General features: G+C 41.4%; 1 protein-coding gene across 2 annotated transcripts; it reads left to right on the top strand.

Annotated features, from left to right (window-relative positions):
- The first annotated feature begins 3,318 nt into the window (after positions 1-3,318).
- Positions 3,319-18,656, top strand: arrdc2 (arrestin domain containing 2). Of its 2 annotated transcripts, XM_056415135.1 has the most exons (8): positions 3,319-3,424; positions 4,319-4,573; positions 12,526-12,743; positions 13,382-13,484; positions 13,989-14,245; positions 14,367-14,529; positions 15,445-15,602; positions 17,358-18,656. In XM_056415135.1, exons 2-8 carry the CDS (start codon positions 4,324-4,326, stop codon positions 17,409-17,411), a joined length of 1,203 nt encoding a protein of 400 aa, XP_056271110.1. In that variant the 5' UTR covers positions 3,319-3,424; positions 4,319-4,323; the 3' UTR covers positions 17,412-18,656. The 2 variants fall into 2 exon arrangements, with proteins under 2 accessions (XP_056271110.1, XP_056271109.1); XM_056415134.1 differs by lacking the exons at positions 3,319-3,424; positions 4,319-4,573 and adding an exon at positions 9,038-10,223.
- Positions 18,657-19,322: the final 666 nt, after the last annotated feature.

The following is a 19,322-nucleotide window of genomic DNA, read 5'->3' as shown; positions in this document are numbered from 1 at the left end:
CACCACCACACAGTGAAGACTACACCACCCACAGTGGAGACTACACCACCCACAGTGAAGACTACACCACCCACAATGGAGACTACACCACCACACAGTGAAGACTACACCACCCACAGTGGAGACTACACCACCCACAGTGGAGACTACACCACCACACAGTGAAGACTACACCACCACACAGTGGAGACTACACCACCCACAATGGAGACTACACCACCACAGTGAAGACTACACCACCCACAGTGGAGACTACACCACCACACAGTGGAGACTACACCACCACACAGTGAAGACTACACCACCCACAGTGGAGACTACACCACCCACAGTGAAGACTACACCACCCACAGTGGAGACTACACCACCACACAGTGAAGACTACACCACCCACAGTGGAGACTACACCACCCACAGTGGAGACTACACCACCCACAGTGAAGACTACACCACCACACAGTGGAGACTACACCACCCACAGTGGAGACTACACCACCCACAGTGAAGACTACACCACCCACAGTGGAGACTACACCACCCACAGTGAAGACTACACCACCACACAGTGAAGACTACACCACCCACAGTGGAGACTACACCACCACAGTGAAGACTACACCACCCACAGTGAAGACTACACCACCACACAGTGGAGACTACACCACCCACAGTGGAGACTACACCACCACACAGTGGAGACTACACCACCCACAGTGGAGACTACACCACCACACAGTGAAGACTACACCACCCACAGTGGAGACTACACCACCACACAGTGAAGACTACACCACCCACAGTGGAGACTACACCACCACACAGTGAAGACTACACCACCACACAGTGGAGACTACACCACCCACAGTGGAGACTACACCACCACACAGTGAAGACTACACCACCCACAGTGGAGACTACACCACCCACAGTGAAGACTACACCACCCACAGTGGAGACTACACCACCACACAGTGAAGACTACACCACCCACAGTGGAGACTACACCACCACACAGTGAAGACTACACCACCACACAGTGGAGACTACACCACCCACAGTGAAGACTACACCACCACAGTGAAGACTACACCACCACACAGTGAAGACTACACCACAGTGGAGACTACACCACCCACAGTGGAGACTACACCACCACACAGTGAAGACTACACCACCCACAGTGGAGACTACACCACCCACAGTGGAGACTACACCACCACACAGTGAAGACTACACCACAGTGGAGACTACACCACCTACACTGCGCTCAGTGTGTTATAAAGTGACAGAGAAACAACACCTGGTCACTTACTCTTGTGTTATTGTGCAACTCCTGATCAAAATTTTTTTTTAATATGCAGCCTATTCCACATATAAGTTTGTGTACCTAAAAATGCTGAAACTTTTTGTCAATTAGAAGAAATAAACTCAGAATTACAATTTTTAAATGGGCACCTCCTTAAAAACGAACACACACGATGCAGTTTAACATGAATACGTTTCTCTCTCCCCGTCTCCTTTTCTTAATGATATGCAAAATAAATCCTTTATTGGTGACATTGGGCCAAGAGTAACAGAGATATGACGATTAGTCTTTTCAAGTTATTGTCTTACATTTCCCCAAATTCTTATAGGTCAAATAAAAGAGGTGTAGAACTTTAACCCTGACCCTATTGCAGCTCATTTAACTCCTTTAAATGTAAAGCACGCACCTCAAGCCACTCTGTCATATCACCCCTCAGTGTTGTGTTTATAAATGAATTGCATAAGAACCAGAAGGTGAAACATTGAACTAGTGTGCACGTTCAGCTTTAGTTAGGTGGCTTAAACATAAACCTCATAAACCTTCAAACCTGTTTACTGTCAATGCAAACTTCTACCAAGGTTACAAAGGAAGATCCCCATCCCCTCCGTCGAGCACGATCGACCACACAACCCTGTAAAAACAATGTTTGCTGTTGTAGGAATAACAAAGCCTTGACCTATAAGACGCAGGCTCACTGAATCTGGAGTTCATCGACCCGGTGAGAGGCAGCGGGTCGGGTGCGGGCCGGCTGGCCGACACGCTCAGGTCCAAGCTGCAAGGACATTTAATAGACAACTCTTCTTGGCACATACAGGTTAATTTTCAGCCTGATATGTTAATGTAAGACTGTGGTATGTATGAAAACAATAACATGCATATTTCAAACGCTTTAAAAACAGTAATGGGTGAGCAGGTTGTTTGTATGACCTTTCATATTTGTACAATACTGTTGTAGTCGGACCACAATTCATGCACATATCGAAGAATTATTATTCCTATGAGCACTGTAGTATATTACGGTGATAGCATCTGATAAGAAATGACTGAAAAGATGTTTATCATTTACTGAATTAAATTTTTTTCGCCATATGAAATATTGTTTTTAATTGGTTTACGCCAAAAGTTTGCAAATGTAAAGGTTTTACAAAGACATCTGCTTTAGTGATACCATGTCATAAACATGTCCTTATCAGATGAGAGACTTTGCTGAGGCACATTATTTAAAAGAACACATGGTTGTTCAGATTTCATCCTTTAAAATGTATTTTAAATTAGGCCACATTTTTATTTGTACAAGCCTACTTGTGAAATAGTTTTCCAGGGGTATTATTTAAGTATCACAGGCTACTTTTACTCTGTAATTTTTTCTGTATTTTTATTTTACAATAGAGAAGAAGAACATGGGTGATTGAACCGTTTTCAATTGAAAAAAGACACACTGCCTTGCGTAAAACAAAAAGCCGACTACTTTTTTTCTACATTTTTGTGAAATACAGTTTAACGGAGGTCTCTTTTAAGTATCACAGGCTAGTTATATTCTGTACTTTTTTTCTTTATATATATATTTTCACAAAAGAGAAGGAGAACATTTGTGATTGAACCGTGAAAAGACACTACCTTCAAAATAAAAGCCTACGTTAAAAAATAAATAAATCAAGTCTTCTTTTACGTCGGTACTTTCAAGAGCATATTTATTAAATGTTTAAATATTCTGCTCACAAACAGATCTACACGGAAACGATATAAAAAAGGAGGCGTGAAATCATCATAAACACGCTTTAAATGTGAAAGGTAAAGCCGGAAAATAACCTTGTAATGGCCCCCCCTCTCCTGCTTCTCCCGCTCCTCAGTGTTAAAGTGGGCGTGTCTCGTGCGTGCTCTTTATGGTTGGCGGGCTACTCAGCGTCAAAGTGGGCGTGTCTCGCGCGTGCTCTTTATCGTTTGCTGTCTCCTCAGTGTGAAAGTGGGCGTGGCTCGCGCGTGCTCCTCGTGGTGTGAAGCAGGGAGCCGCTCGCTGTGTTTCTGGGCGTTGGAAGCTCGTGTTTTAAAGCCGGGCTCTGCGCTCCCAGTCCGGCTGCTCGTCTTCGTTGGACCGGCTGCGTTGCTCCGGACCTGCCGGTGAGTCTTTAAAAGACATTTGATTAGAGACGTCGATTCGACATTAACGGCTCTCAACCCTAATTGGCTGAGAGACGTTAAGAAAAGTCTCGATTAACCATAAACACACACTTAACGGAACATAAAAACACTATTAGACCTATTAGTAATCATGATGCTGTTATTAAAATGTTATTACAAGAATAAGATTCAGTTATTTGCTCTTGTTCGACATTATATGCTCTCATATTGAATTTGTTAACATTTTTGGCAAATGTTTTTTATTGCTTTTGTTTTAGTGAAATGTAAAATTGTGTCTACATATCAGAGGTTATTATAAACTGAAATACCTGAGTGATCATTTTGTTTAGTTACTTAGTGAAAGATCACAACAAGAGAGAAACATGTACCATTGTGTTTATTTTATTTTCTCTTATTTCTACATTTCTAAAACATGTTTTAGAAATGTAGAAATAAGATTAAACCTAAAAGATAAAAGAAATGTAGTAATAATATTAAATATAAAAGATAAAAGAAATGTAGCAATAAGATTAAACATAAAAGATAAAAGAAATGTACCAATAAGATTAAACATAAAAGATAAAACATGTTTTAGAAATGTAGCATTAAGATTAAAAATAAAAGATAAAAGAAATGTAGCAATAAGATTAAACATAAAAGATGAATATTTTTTTAGAAATGTAGCAATAAGATTAAACCTAAAAGATCAAACATGTTTTAGAAATGTTCCAGTAGCTATTGAAGGGCCTGGCTCTGGCATGGACTCTAAGCAGAACCACCGAACTCCACCAAAAATACGATGTAATAATAAGAATAGCAAACATTATCAATAAGTTCCATTTCTGTCCACGAGCATCTGTTCGTGTCAAACGGCTGAACTATCTTCCTTTTTAGGAAGGATGTTGAACTCCATCAAGTATTTCCAGCTGGAGCTGGACGGCCCAGCCGACGCAGCGTTCACCGGGGGGGAGGTGGTGTCGGGCCAGGTGGTACTGGAGCTCCGGAGGGACACCCGGGTGGAGTCGCTGAAGGTGCAGGGCAGAGGGGTGGCCGCCGCCCACTGGCTGGAGAACCGCGGCATCAACTCTGTCTACAACGACTTCACCTCCAAGATCACGTACTTCAGGAAGCGACAGCATCTGATCCGAGGTCAGTGAGCGCCTTGTAGGGTTAATATTCTGCTGGTTGATCTGATCCGAGGTCAGTGAGCCAACGTAGGGTTAATATTCTGCGGGTTGATCTGATCCGAGGTCAGTGAGCCCATCGTAGGGTTAATATTCTGCTGGTTGATCTATATTTAGAGCATTTTAAAAGTGCTAGAAGAGAGACAACTCAAAAACAGACTAGTCGGCTGTGACTATTTTCAAATGGAGAACACTGTCTTCTTTACGATGCATCTGGGGCATTTTATTTATAATTTGTGCTGACCGTGCAGTTTTGTTCTTTCGCGTGACATCACCGTACGATACCATCCATCACTGTGGCGCTGCTGTGGTAAACATAGTAACTGTACATCAGCATGTACAGGTTCTCTCTCCAGTCTCAATTATCGGGTAGAAAACTGCAGCTTTGCTCTTCGACGTGGGCGCTGAGCCGCACGACCAGCGTGAGAAACACACCGGGGCAAAGGGCAAAACTGCCCCTAAGAAAGATACATTTGCCCCTGCTATCTTTAGGAGAGGAGGCACAAAACGCCCCCATAATTTCCTCTTAATAATTTCAATAATTTAATAACGTTTTGCTTTGGTTCTTTGTTGTGTGTGTCCTATCTGCATTGCCTGCACTAGGTTGGTACACACACAATAAATCTATAAATATGATTTTGATTGGTTTTAATTGTTAATAGTTAAAAAAAATCATCACAATAACTAACAAATACAAATCAAATGTAATATTATTGTCAGATTTTTGTAAAAAATGTGAAGAAAACACTTTGAATCTGTAGACTATTGCCTAATATTCTTATTATTGCCATTTTTATGACAATTGCTCATATCCTGTCCGCCTAAATAAGTATATTTATTATTTTTTAACAAAGGTTAAATGTTATTTCTCAAGTTGCAAAAAATGCCCTCAATTTATTTTTAGATGCCCCTGGAATAATAGTTGTTTAAAAAAATGTAATAACAATAAATAACCACAAAATTTTTGTTAAAAATGTCAAGAAAACACTTTAAATCTGTAGACTACTGCCTAATAGTTGTATTAGTGCCTTCTAGTCTTATTATTGCCATTTTTATGACAATTGCTCATATCCTGTCTGCCTAAATAAGTATATTTATTATTTTTGAACAAAATGTAAAATGTTACTTCACAAGTTTCAAATAATTCCCTCAATTTCTTTTTAAATTCTCATGGATTTCAGTCAGTGGGGGAAAAAATTGCCCCCTAAAAACATATGTAAATGTCTCCCTGACACACGACGCTGCAGTTTGCAAAACAAAGCCATCTGGACCAAATGTGTGGGTCCACGCCGGCTCGTCTAGGGACACAACCTCCCGACACTCAACACAAATCAGCCCAAATAAACCCGAGCAGTGATGTCTGTGTTCAGGACATAAAGCTGCAGAGTGCATTTCCCCCGGTGTGGACGGCAGAGAACAGAGACGCAGTGAATAAACTGTAGAGAGCGGTTAATGTTTCATTCCATGTCAACAGCTGGCCGGACAGGTAAACACGGCACGCTCAGATAAGAGCAGTGTGTGTGTGTTGTTGTTGTTGACCTGCAGTACAAAAACTAAAAGAACATTAACGTGGTAATGCAGGAACGTCTGGACCGATCTATGCACACGAATCCAATGTGGAGCCACAATGTACTCAAACAAATATGATATCATTAAATAAAGAAAAATAACCCAAATAACTCTGATAATTTGTATTAAAGTAAGGATGTTTAAATGAAGCTGGCGACTCATCAGCAACAGGTAAAAACAATAAAACTGGATAAGATAAGATATTTAATAATAAACACAAATAAATAAGATTAAATAAAACATATCATCAGTGGCTTAAAAGGCTGAGCGTGCCGAGCCGCCGCATACATGCCGGTAACAGATATACACATTTAGTATGTATGTAAAACATAATTAGACTCTGTATAAATTATAATAAAGCCACATATATATCAAAGGAAATGTTATAGAAGCGTTACGGGAGAATAACACGTCTGGGATTCTTTGAGCTTCTTCACCCAGAATATCTGCCAGGGCCAAGAGAATGATCCATAAACCAGCGGACCGACTATTAATGAACTCTTACCTGGTCAGTGGAAAGGTTAGAATGTGGGAGGTTTCACCTGCATGTCTCTCTGTGGACAACAACAACAACAACAAGGCTGAAAGGGAGGAAGAGCAGAAAAGGAGGAAGAGCAGAGGAAGAGGAAGGATAAAGGGAGGAAGAGCAGAGAAAAGAGAAAGGGAGGAAGGTAAATGGGAGGAAGAGCAGAGGAGGAGGAAAGAGAAAGAAGGGAGGGAGGAAGAGCAGAGAAGGATAAAGGAAGGAGGAGGGAGGGAGGAAGAGCAGAGGAGGAAAACAACTTGTTTCTCATGCAAACATTATTGATGAATGCAATGTCCTCACATCCCTCTGTGCTCTCAAGTATATATATACAGGACTGTCTCAGAAAATTAGAATATTGTGATAAAGTTCTTTATTTTCTGTAATGCAATTAAAAAACAAAAATGTCATGCATTCTGGATTCATTACAAATCAACTGAAATATTGCAAGCCTTTTATTCTTTAATATTGCTGATTATTTTCTTAAGAAAAAAAAAAAAATCCATCTCATAAAAAATTTGAATATTTCAGACCCCAAAAAAAAAAGATTTATAACAGCTGAGTGTTTGTCAAGGCTCAGGAAACTCTGCAGGTGTTTTGAGTTAATTAGACAATTCAAGTGATTTGTTTAATACCCTACTAGTATACTTTTTCATGATATTCTAATATTTAGAGATAGGATATTTGAGTTTTCTATAATCAGCAATATTAAAAGAATAAAAGGCTTGCAATATTTCAGTTGATTTGTAATGAATCCAGAATGCATGACATTTTGCATTACAGAAAATAAAGAACTTTATCACAATATTCAAATTTTCTGAGACAGTCCTGTATAATACTTGATCAATATATATATTATATATATATATATTGATCAAGTATTATTGATCAGGATATATATATATATATATATAGTTAATATGTGATCACCAATGGTCCTCAGCGGCCTCAGAGAGCGACGTGGGGGTGGACGTGTTGACTGCAGCTGCTCACAGGAGGACCAGAGACCTGGAGAGCGGCGCTGCTCCGGGTCTCCAGCAGGGGGCGTGCTGACTACATTTCCATCACCTCCTGCGTGTACTTTGAAGCAAAAACTGACATATTGATGCTTTTGAGTCTGATTACATGAGTTCTGCTGCTGTCTTCACTGATTATACCCAAGAAAAGATGCAGGACATCTCTTTGTAATTTATACTTTTATACAAACCGGCAAGAAGTAAAGTAACAGTGACTTTATTATTCTGTGAGCAGCACCATCTACAACTTTTCATAGATACACACACACACACACACATACACATATGGAGGACTTAAAATGTCTTAAGTATAAATAAATAAATGCATGAATAAATAAATAATTAAATAAATGTATAAATACAAGAATAAATAAATAAATGCTTAAATAGATGTCTAAATAAATACAGGAAATACATAAATATAAATTATGCCTAAACAGGACATCATTAAATAAATCTATTTCTACATTTCTGTATTTCTTCATTTATTTATGTGTGACATTTATGTATCCTTGTATGCAAATGAGCTGTATTTATTCATTTATTTAAGCATTTATTTATTTATTCCTGTTTTTATTTATTTAGTCATACATTTATTTAAGCATTTATTTATTTATTCATTCATTTAAGAATTTTTGTATTCCTGTTTTTATTCATGCATTTATTAATTTATACTTAAAAGTCCTTCACACACGCACACGCACACACACACACACACACACACACAGGCACACACCCTGTTCAGGCGGTGTCGAAAACATCCTGGTTGTCCTGTAGCTGTTCACTCTGCCTCCACAAGGGGGCGCTGAAGAGCTGACTTCTTCCTACCGGGGAACAAAGGAGTAAACAACTTTGTTTTTCAGAGTCCAGACTTGATTTTTGTTCAGTTTTACAATCAACTAAACATGAAAAGAGTACCCCAGTTAAATATGTAAGCAGGTTTTTCACTTTTTAATTGATTGCTGCAGGGTTTTAAAGAAAAAAAAATCAATGTTGCTCCTTTTTTCTTTTGTTTGCACATGTTGGAAGTTGATAAAAAGCCTCCGTGTGGTGTATGATTCATGCAAGTGGCTTAGTTGTGCACACGTTTCAAGGGGGACATCTCTGTGTGGTATCCCTTTTATTATTGGAGCTGGGATAGCAGTTGTTTTCCATCAGTGGCTTTGGGGGCATTAAGTTGCATGCTTTTATAGCTTTGTGGTTTCCACGAGTGCGCCGGCTGGGAAACAGTATTTTAATAGCAACGTGGAAGAAGCCGAGTCAACATCTTCGGTACAGAGTGAAACTATTTCCCTGTGAGCTGCTCAGGGCGGATCTCTGCCAGACGGAGGCATGTTCAGTAAGTCTGTTTTCTTCTAGGAACCTGTAACCATCAATCACCAGCAGCAGGCCTTGTTTTCCTCTCTGCTGCCTCCACACCCAGTCTGCATGTTTATGATGCTGCCTTCAGGCTCGGCCAGGAAATATGAGCATGTGTTTTGATGAGCGTTGCACACGAGTTACCTCACTAAAGTTGTAAGTAGGACTGAGGAAGTAAGACACCGGCGTTGTCAGGATGTTATCCTTAAGTGTTTGTGGTTGTCACTACGTCACAACGTTGTGTTGTTGTTGTTTTGTGCAGACTTGTTCTCATGCTTTGCTTCTGTGGCCTCGCCTGCACTAAAAGGACAGTCTGTTGATATCTTCTTACCGAGAGCGTGTGCAGTCGGTGTCAGATATGCAGGAAAGAGGTGAAGGTTGATCGGCCCCGATGAGGTCGTTGTTATGAGACTTTGTAATATGTCATACGTAACAGTCGGGGTCTTGAACCTGGATGCATGGTCTGGTTTTTAGCCGCTGCAGCGGATTTCACTTTACACAAACACACACACCGAAACCCTCTAAGTGTGTTTTATTCTTGTTGAAAAGTTTTGAGAAGTTTTGTTGTTGTTTTGACCAAATAACGTTTTTAAAAAGCTCACGTCAACAAGTGTCAAGCACTGAGAAGTCGGCCCGTCAGAGGAGCACCTGAAGGCATCACCAGCCTTTCGAGCTGCTCTCTGGAGGCCTTACATAACGTGGAGGCCACGCCCACTTTCTCCGGCTGAAATAGGGCCGCGGACGGAAGGCTCCACAGTCCGAGCGAAAAGTGAATGAAAAACACACTTCAGGACACGAAAATATATTTGAATACACCGCGGGACCAGAACTCAGAACACAGGAGTCAGAACAGAGGACTTTGCACACAAAAAAAATGATTTTCGACAAGTTGAAAAAGTTTGACGTGGTCTTCGACTCCCCGGAGGAGGACTGCCCTCCGGTGTTCAGCAGCGGGGACGTGGTGTCCGGCCGGGTGGTGGTCGACCTGTCCGGGGAGACCCGGGTGGACTCCCTGAAGCTCCACGCCGAGGGGTTCGCCAAAGTGCACTGGACCGAGTCCCGGTCCGCCGGCTCCAGCACCGCGTACACCCAGAACTACAGCGACGAGGTGGAGTACTTGAACCGGAGGGAGGTGCTGCTGCCGGCAGGTCAGTCCGCTGTGGAGGGCGCTGCGGCGGGGGGAGCGCAGGCGGGGTGCGGGGTCTGGCCCCCGGTGGTCAGGCAGGAGGACACAGAGCTTCCATTCAAGAGGGAAAGAGGTTATTTATTTGGTTGTTAGTGTTTCATAATTCAGTATGAGAGTTAAACTAATCATGAGTAATGGACTTATTTATTCTGGTTGTATTAATGTCTGCTGTCGTCATGTTGGAACTTGTTTTTGTGTAATATTCTGACTTTATTCATAACAACTGGTTCACTGAATCCCATTTTTTAAATGAAGTTAAACTCAACTTGAAAACAACATTTTATTATAAGCTTTTATGAGAGGTGATTTATTTGTTTGTGTTTCATAATTAAGTGTGAGAGTTAAACTAACCATGAGTAGAGGACTTATTGTTCCCTGGTTGAAGTCAAGTTGTAACTTGTTTTGGAAGTGAGTTTTTTGTATTATTCATAACGCAATGGATCACCTACTGCTCTTCAAATGAAGTCGAACTCAACTTGAAAATATCTCTTTATTTTAAGCCTTTTAAGAGGGCATTTCTTTGTTGTTTGCTTCTTCTCTGAAGAAGTAAAAGAGAAACTTCAGTAAACTAAACACACGCTGGTCATTCAGGACAAAAAGCATTTCTAGGACTGTTTGTTCTTTATTCTGCCATCTGAGAAGTTCCTTGTTAGTCATAACTCAGTATATAATATATACGGTTTCAACAGCTGTCTTTGCTCTTCATTCTGAAAACATCTGTTGAGAAAAGTCTTGACAGGAAACTTTTTCTCCTTCGAAGAAACTCCAGAGTGATTTTTCTCCTCAGCTCATGGACTCAGAGTTATTTAGAAGTGCACACCGGAAACTCAGTTTCAGTTTTAAGTTCTGTTCTTGCATTATTTTGTCTTTTTGCTTGATTTGGTATTTTATTGAAAAAAAAATCTGAATATTAAAAGTTGAATTATTTGCTTGATTTGTTCTTTTCAAAACAAAACAAAAACTTCCTAAAAAAAATCATGTCAACATTTTTTATTTTTTATTTTATTTGGTATTTTTATTTTTTAAATCCTGACAAACAAAACGTGACAAAAAAAATCATATTCTTAAAAGTTTATTTATTTTTGCGCTTGATTTGGTATTTTATAAAAAAACTTCCTGACAAACAAAAAGTGACGAAAAAAAACCCAACAGTAAAAGATTTTGCTGTTGTTTTTAAAAAGTGATGTTGCTGGTGTGCACATAAACTAACAAGAGAAGGCTCCTAACAGCCCACTTGACCTCTTGAGAGGATTACTATTGTTATTTTAATTAAGAAGCTGCTTCCAGCCAACAAAGGGAAACTAAACCAAAGTCGCTTAAACGTAAACACGTGTTTCATGGACCTGCAGCAGGAGAGGAAACGCACACAGAGCAGCCGAGACGGCCATAAACACATAATACAGCTTGAGAAAAACATGTTCTCAGCACAATGGAGGAGGCGCCGCCCCTCTGGGCACACGGGTCATGTGACTGCACAGAAACAGAGCGATTTCTAATAAAGAGTCGTGCTATGAAAGATTTCACTTTCAGGGGATTTCTAAAGAAACCAAATGTGTTTTTTTTATTGTAGAACATATTGAAACTAACGCAGAAGCAGAAACTCGATTAAAAAACATGAAAGCTTTGTTACGTAACTGCGCTGTGCTGGTGGTTTTATTGGTTTCGTAATACTTTTTGTACACTTTATGACACTGAAACTCTTTAAGGAACATTTAATCTTGAAATCAAAAACAAGTGTGACCTGGAACTTTAAATTTCATCTTTTTCTTCATTTTCTCTAAACACAGTTTCTATTAAATAAAGAGTCTTGCTTTTAAAAGATTTCACTTTCAGGGGATTTATAAAGAAAAATTCGGTGTATTTTTTGTAGAACATGACTGAAGCTCCCGCAGAAGCAGATAATCGATTAAAAAACATTAAGACGTTTCTTAATTGCGCTGTATTGGTTGTTTATTGGTGTCTTTATTTACACTACCATTCAAAAGTTTGGTGTTTTCTATGAAAACTCTCACTTTTATTTATCAAATGAATTGAAACATGAATATAAAATATAGTCAAGACATTGACGAGGTTATAAATAATGATTTATATTGTAAATATTAATGTAGTTCTTGTGGCTCAATGGAAGGCCAGTTTTATAGCTTCTCTCACCAGGATAACTGTTTTCAGCTGCGCTCACATAAAAAGGGTTTAAAGTGTTTTTTCTACTCCGTTCGTCTTCTGACGTGTAACTTTAATCTTCATCTCTCTCTCTCTTCTCTCAGATAACGGGGAAGCGTTCGTCCTCCCCGCCGGCCGACACGAGTTCCCCTTCAGCTTCCAGCTGCCCGAGGAGACGCTGGTCACCTCCTTCGAGGGGAAGCACGGCAGCATCCGCTACTGGGTGAAGGTGAAGCTGCACCGGCCGTGGGCCGCGGTGAGGAAGATGAAGAAGGAGTTCACCGTCATCGAGCCCATCGACATCAACACGCCGGCCTTCCTGGTGAGCGCCGGACACACACCGGGGCGGAGGGCAAATATATATAATATAAATAGAAGAAATATAATGTTGCCCCATATATCACGAGGAGAGGGGAACCCCCCCCCATAATTTAGATAATTTATAATAATTTAATAGCGTTTTGATTTTGTCAATAAATATCATTTTTAATTATTTTAAAAAAAAGAAAATTATAATTGTTAATAGTTGTTTAAAAAATATACTAAAAATAATTAACCACAAAGGAATGCGAATAAAATTGAATATGATTGTCTGATTTATGTTTTCTGTTTGTTTTTTGTTAAAAAAATCTAAGAAAACACTTTATACTACTGCCTCAGTCTTATTATTGCCTAATAGTCTTATTAGTGCCTAATAGTCTTATTATGACCATTTTAATGACAATTGCTCATATCCTGTAAGCCTAAATAAGTATATTTATTATTTTTGAACAAAAGGTTAAATGTTATTTCACAAGTTTTAAGAAGTCCCCCCAGTTTCTTTTTAGATGCTCCTGGATTTCAGTTGGTGAGGGGAAAAAAATACCCCCCTCCCTAAAAAAATATATATAAGTGTCCTCCCCTGACTTCATGACTTATCGGGCGGTTCAGAGACACTCATCTCTTCTTGCTCATTCTCAGGAGCCGCAGGCTGGCACCAAGGACAAGATGGCCCGGACATGGTACCGCAACTTTGGACAGGTGTCCGTGACGGCCAAGATCGACCGCAAAGGCTACACACCAGGTGAGGAGCGGCGTGCAGCCGGAGCGACGCCATCATTTAAAAAAACCTGAATTTTCAGGCCAGATTAGAAGCCTCTCGTTTTTTCAATTTCTTTTGGGGTCACCCAGACAATTTGGTGTTTTCCATGAAAACTCTCACTTTTATTTATCTAATTAATTGCAACATGAATATAAAATCTAGTCAAGACCTTGAGGAGGTTATAAATAATGATTTTTATAGTAAATATTAATGTTATTCTTGTGGCTCAAAGGAAGGCCAGTTTTATAGCTTCTCTCACCAGCATAACTGTTTTCAGCTGCGCTCACATAAAAAGGGTTTAGAGGGTTTTCTACCCCTCCGCTAGTCTTCTAAGGCGATAACACAATGTACCATTAGAACACTGGAGATGGGCCTCTACACACCTCTGTAGAGACTTCATTAAACACCAGAGAATAGTCATGTACCACATTACCTATGTAGAGAGTATTTATGATTCATTAAAATGTATTTTTCCCTCCTCCCCAGGTGAGGTGATCCCCGTGTTCGCGGAGTTCGACAACGCGACCTCCAGGTCCATCGTGCCCAAAGCGTACATCACCCAGACGCAGACGTTCATCGCCCGCGGCACCATGAAGCAGAAGCACGCGGTGGTCGGCGTGCTGTCCGGCGACATCGTGGGCGCCAGGTGCAGGCAGACGTGGCACGGCCGCGCCATCAAGATCCCCCCCGTGGGCCCCTCCATCCTGCAGTGCCGCATCATCAAAGTGGAGTACATGCTCAAGGTGAGCTTTCAATGAGACGCTTTACTCCTCCTGTCGTTTTAAAATGCCGTGTTCCCTCTTTTCGCTGCACTTTACTCACATTCCGCTAACTTTTCTTTTTCTTTTTTACTCCTTCCACCAGATTTGTGTTGACGTTCCCGGCTCGTCCAAGCTGTGCCTGGAGCTGCCGCTGGTCATCGGGACCATCCCGCTCCATCCCTTCGGCAGCCGGACCTCCAGCGTCAGCAGCCAGTGCAGCGTCAACCTGGAGTGGCTCCGCATGGCCATCCCCGAGCAGCCGGAGCGTAAGGGCCCTTTAACACTCGTAGTTTAGTTTAAAGTTCACTTTAATGCTGGTAGTTTAGTTTAAAGTTCACTTTAATGCTGGTAGTTTAGTTTAAAGGCTCCTTTTAATACTGGTGGTTTAGTTTGAAGTTTACTTTTATACTGGTAGTTTAGTTTAAGGTTGAGTTTAACACTAGTAGTTTAATTTAAAGGCTCCTTTTATTCTGGTAGTTTAGTTTAAAGTTCACTTTAATACTAGTAGTTTAGTTTAAATGCTCCTTTAATACTGGTAGTTTAGTTTAAAGTTGAGTTTAATACTGGTAGTTTAGTTTAAAGTTCACTTTAATACAGGTAGTTTAGTTTAAAGTTGAGTTTAATACTGGTAGTTTAGTTTAATACTGGTAGTTTAGTTTAACGGGTCCTTTAATACTGTTAGTTTAAAGTTGACTTTAATTCTGGTAGAGTTTAAAGTTGACTTTAATACTGGTAGTTTAGTTTAAAGTTCACTTTAATACTGGTACTTTAGTTTAAAGTTGACTTTGATACTGTTAGTTTAAAGTTCACTTTAATACTGGTAGTTTAGTTTAAAGTTGACTTTGATACTGGTAGTTTAGTTTAAAGTTGAGTTTAATACTGGTAGTTTAGTTTAACGGGTCCTTTAATACTGTTAGTTTAAAGTTGACTTTAATTCTGGTAGTTTAGTTTAAAGTTGACTTTGATACTGGTAGTTTAGTTTAAAGTTCACTTTAATACTGGTAGTTTAGTTTAAAGTTGACTTTGATACTGGTAGTTTAGTTTAAAGTTCACTTTAATACTGGTAGTTTAGTTTAAAGTTGCTGAATGTTCGGTCAAATCGGTGTTGCACATGTTTTTAAAGAGTTTTCCCTGTTGATGTTTGGACCTGAGGACTCATCTCGCCTCCTTCTCCTCTGCAGCGCCTCCAGACTACAGCTCCGTGGTGACCCGGGAGGAGGCGGAGCAACGCACGGCGATGGTCCGGCAGCCCGCCGAGGACCTGAGTGGGATCCTGGAGCGCCCCCTCATGGCGTTCCTTCAAGAGTTTCGCTTCCGACCTCCGCCGGTGTACAGCGAGGTGAGTCGCCCGATACTGGAAATCCTGGAAAAGGTCATGCCATTTTAAAATGGTTATTTTCAGGCCTGGAAAAGTCCTTGAAAAGAATATGAATCCCAAAACTTCTGAAAAAGTAATGGAAGTTAGTTATATTCACATGTTCATTTAAACAGTTTAATTAAAAGAATAAACATTTATATAAATATTTATTCTTTTAATCAAACTATTTTCTCATTAATTTGTGTCATTTAAGGGAAAATACACGTGTATACACGGAGATTTAAAAAAATGTTTGGTCATGGAAATTTGGTTTAAAGTCATCAAAATCCATCAACATGTGGATGAACCTGTTCATTGGTCATGTGGATGAACCTGTTCATTGGTCATGAGGATGAACCTGTTCATTGGTCATGTGGATGAACCTGTTCATTGGTCATGAGGATGAACCTGTTCATTGGTCATGTGGATGAACCTGTTCATTGGTCATGAGGATGAACCTGTTCATTGGTCATGTGGATGAACCTGTTCATTGGTCATGTGGATGAACCTGTTCATTGGTCATGTGGATTAACCTGTTCATTGGTCATGAGGATGAGCCTGTTCATTGGTCATGAGGATGAACCTGTTCATTGGTCATGAGGATGAACCCTGTTCATTGGTCATGGTGATGAACCTGTTCATTAGTCATGTGGATGAACCTGTTCATTGGTCATGAGGATGAACCTGTTCATTGGTCATGTAGATGAACCTGTTCATTGGTCATGAGGATGAACCTGTTCATTGGTCATGTGGATGAACCTGTTCATTGGTCATGAGGATGAACCTGTTCATTGGTCATGTGGATGAACCTGTTCATTGGTCATGTGGATGAACCTGTTCATTGGTCATGTGGATGAACCTGTTCATTGGTCATGAGGATGAACCTGTTCATTGGTCATGTGGATGAACCTGTTCATTGGTCATGTGGATGAACCTGTTCATTGGTCATGTGGATGAACCTGTTCATTGGTCATGAGGATGAACCTGTTCATTGGTCATGTGGATGAACCTGTTCATTGGTCATGTAGATGAACCTGTTCATTGGTCGCCATGAGAATGAACCTGTTCATTGGTCATGTGGATGAACCTGTTCATTGGTCATGTAGATGAACCTGTTCATTGGTTATGTGGATGAACCTGTTCATTGGTCATGTGGATGAACCTGTTCATTGGTCATGAGGATGAACCTGTTCATTGGTCATGTGGATGAACCTGTTCATTGGTCATGTGGATGAACCCTGTTCATTGGTCGTGTGGATGAACCTGTTCATTGGTCGTGTGGATGAACCTGTTCATTGGTCGTGTGGATGAACCTGTTCATTGGTCATGAGGATGAACCCTGTTTATTGGTCATGTGGATGAACCCTGTTCATTGGTCATGTAGATGAATCTGTTCATTGGTCGTGTGGATGAACCTGTTCATTGGTCGTGTGGATGAACCTGTTCATTTGTAGTGTGGATGAACCTGTTCATTGGTCGTGTGGATGAACCTGTTCATTGGTCATGTGGATGAACCTGTTCATTGGTCATGAGGATGAACCTGTTCATTGGTCATGAGGATGAACCTGTTCATTGGTCATATGGATGAACCTGTTCATTGGTCATGTGGATGAACCTGTTCATTGGTCATGAGGATGAACCTGTTCATTGGTCGTGTGGATGAACCTGTTCATTGGTCGTGTGGATGAACCTGTTCATTGGTCACCATCTAACGCCCTCCCCCCCTGTCCCCTCCAGGTGGACCCCAACCCTCAGCCCCTGAACATGAGGCGTCGCTGCATGACGTGTTGAACCGTTGATCGTCCATCAACTTTAACTTAAAGAAACAAATCACGAGATTTGTTTTCTCCTGGATCCTCTCCAATCAGCGGGCCCCCGGTTCCACGGGGACAGCGTCGCCAGGACGTGGAACCGGAGCGCCTCGGGGAGCTCAGGAGGCGGAGTTTACGGGAACTCGACGTCGGCGGAGAAGCCAACCGCTTTGTTTTTCCAAACCCGTGAAGAAGAAGAAGAAGAAGTGGACTCTTTGAGGAAAGCAGCTTCTCCACGTCGGCTCCCGTCCTCCACAAGTGACTTTTTATTTTTGACTCCTTTTTTTAATGACGCGAGTTACAAATATCTCACGATCAAACGATTCCCTCATGTGAGGTGGGTTTTGAGATTTAAAGAGTTTAGGACATATTTGGGGGGGGGGGGGGTGAAAGATCACTTTGTTAGGCGGAGAGTTAAAGTTTCACCTGAGTGTCGTAAAAAGGTGCACTCTTACCTTCACAACTCTTCTTCCCCCGGCACCACCATGTAGATCTCAAGAACCGACATTGCTGTCGATGACGTCTTCTCTTAATTAAGCACATCCTGTACCATGTGGAGCAGGTGGAGACGCACCTGCAGGTCACATATGGGAAAAGGGGGAAAAATACACATGACGTAATTATCTGCAGTTGCAGATTGCGTGAGTTTCATGGACTCCTTCTCTCCATAGAGATGAATGTAATCTGAGGAAAAGTGGGTTTTCATGTATGTGGATGGACTCCAGAGGAGTCGAGGGCTCCAGGAGATGAAGATAGACGGCAGACCGGCGGCTGCGGTGGTCGATTCTAGCGCAGCGTGGAAATAGGATGAAGCTGCACGAGGGTCTCAGATTAGCTGCTAAACAACAACAGGAGGAGGAGGAGGAGGAGGAGGAGACCTGAGCCACGTGTTCTGGAGCTCCTGATGGGATCCAGATGCCTCCGTGCCGTGTGACGCTCCAGCAGAACACAAGAGCCTTAAACTGGAGACGCCACCGAAACGAACGGACAAAGAACATTCCAGAACCCGGAGGATTGTCAGTTCTCCTCTTAACTTCCAGACGGACTGTCGCAGTCCGACAGAAGACTTCCTGGTTTGCCGAGCGACTTTTTAAAAAGTCGTCACGCACTGAAAAAAACAGAAAACACACATTTATATCTTTTTTTTTTTTATACAGAAATTGTAGATTCACAATCTTGTCGAGGTTTTGTAATCTTTTTTCTAATAAAAAACAAATGTTCCTCAGTGTTTCTCAGCTGTGACTTCTTCTATCAGTAGAGTGCGTGACATCGGGGCCTCTGTGTCGGGTTGCGTGCCAGTGAATCTGGTACATCGTGTTCATCAGAATGAGTCAAAACAATCTCGCTGCCGAGAGCTCGGTGAGCACGGGGAACGAGACGCCGTTAAAACCCAATCATTACGATCAGAGTTCAGCATGTGACACCTTTTTTAATTGAGCAGTTGCGCAAATCCCTTCCCTTGTGGCCTCGTCTCGGCCTGCGGCAGTGAACTCGCTGTGGAGCGCGGAGAGTTTCCTCTGGTTCAGGTTGTACTTTGTACAAGTAGCTCATAAAACACCAGAAAAAAAACATATTACACAAAGTTATTAACGTGGGTCAAAGGTCAAGCTGGAGAAATCCTCTCGGGGTGCATTCAGTGACGCAAGTCACAGGAGGTTTTCGTGTGTGTGATCACGAGCTGTTGTTCAGAGCTTGTTGACAAGCAGCTGGTTGATCACACCAGTTGTTTCTAACCCCGCCCTCTCGGTCTCGACCAATCGGTGCCGCCGGCCCGCTGAGTTGGTCTCGGCCGGCCAATCAGCAACCGGCATCCGACCTACTTTACATGTAATTGTAGAGCACGTTGAATGTGAAGAAGTTAAAGACGCCGAGTTGAGTTTCAGTGGAGACA

This window comes from Pseudoliparis swirei, chromosome 5 (genome assembly GCF_029220125.1).
Source record: "Pseudoliparis swirei isolate HS2019 ecotype Mariana Trench chromosome 5, NWPU_hadal_v1, whole genome shotgun sequence".
Lineage (NCBI taxonomy): Eukaryota > Metazoa > Chordata > Actinopteri > Perciformes > Liparidae > Pseudoliparis > Pseudoliparis swirei.
The sequence above is the reverse complement of the archived record's forward strand: the minus strand, read 5'-3'. Positions and strand labels throughout refer to the sequence as shown.

Excerpts from the sequence above, each read along its gene's own strand:
- arrdc2 (XM_056415134.1), top strand. The coding sequence starts at position 9,950 with ATGATTTTCGACAAGTTGAAAAAGTTTGACGTGGTCTTCGACTCCCCG. Across the intron at positions 12,744-13,381 it reads TCAACACGCCGGCCTTCCTG|GAGCCGCAGGCTGGCACCAA; the intron begins GTGAGCGCCGGA and ends GCTCATTCTCAG. Across the intron at positions 13,485-13,988 it reads CCGCAAAGGCTACACACCAG|GTGAGGTGATCCCCGTGTTC; the intron begins GTGAGGAGCGGC and ends CCTCCTCCCCAG.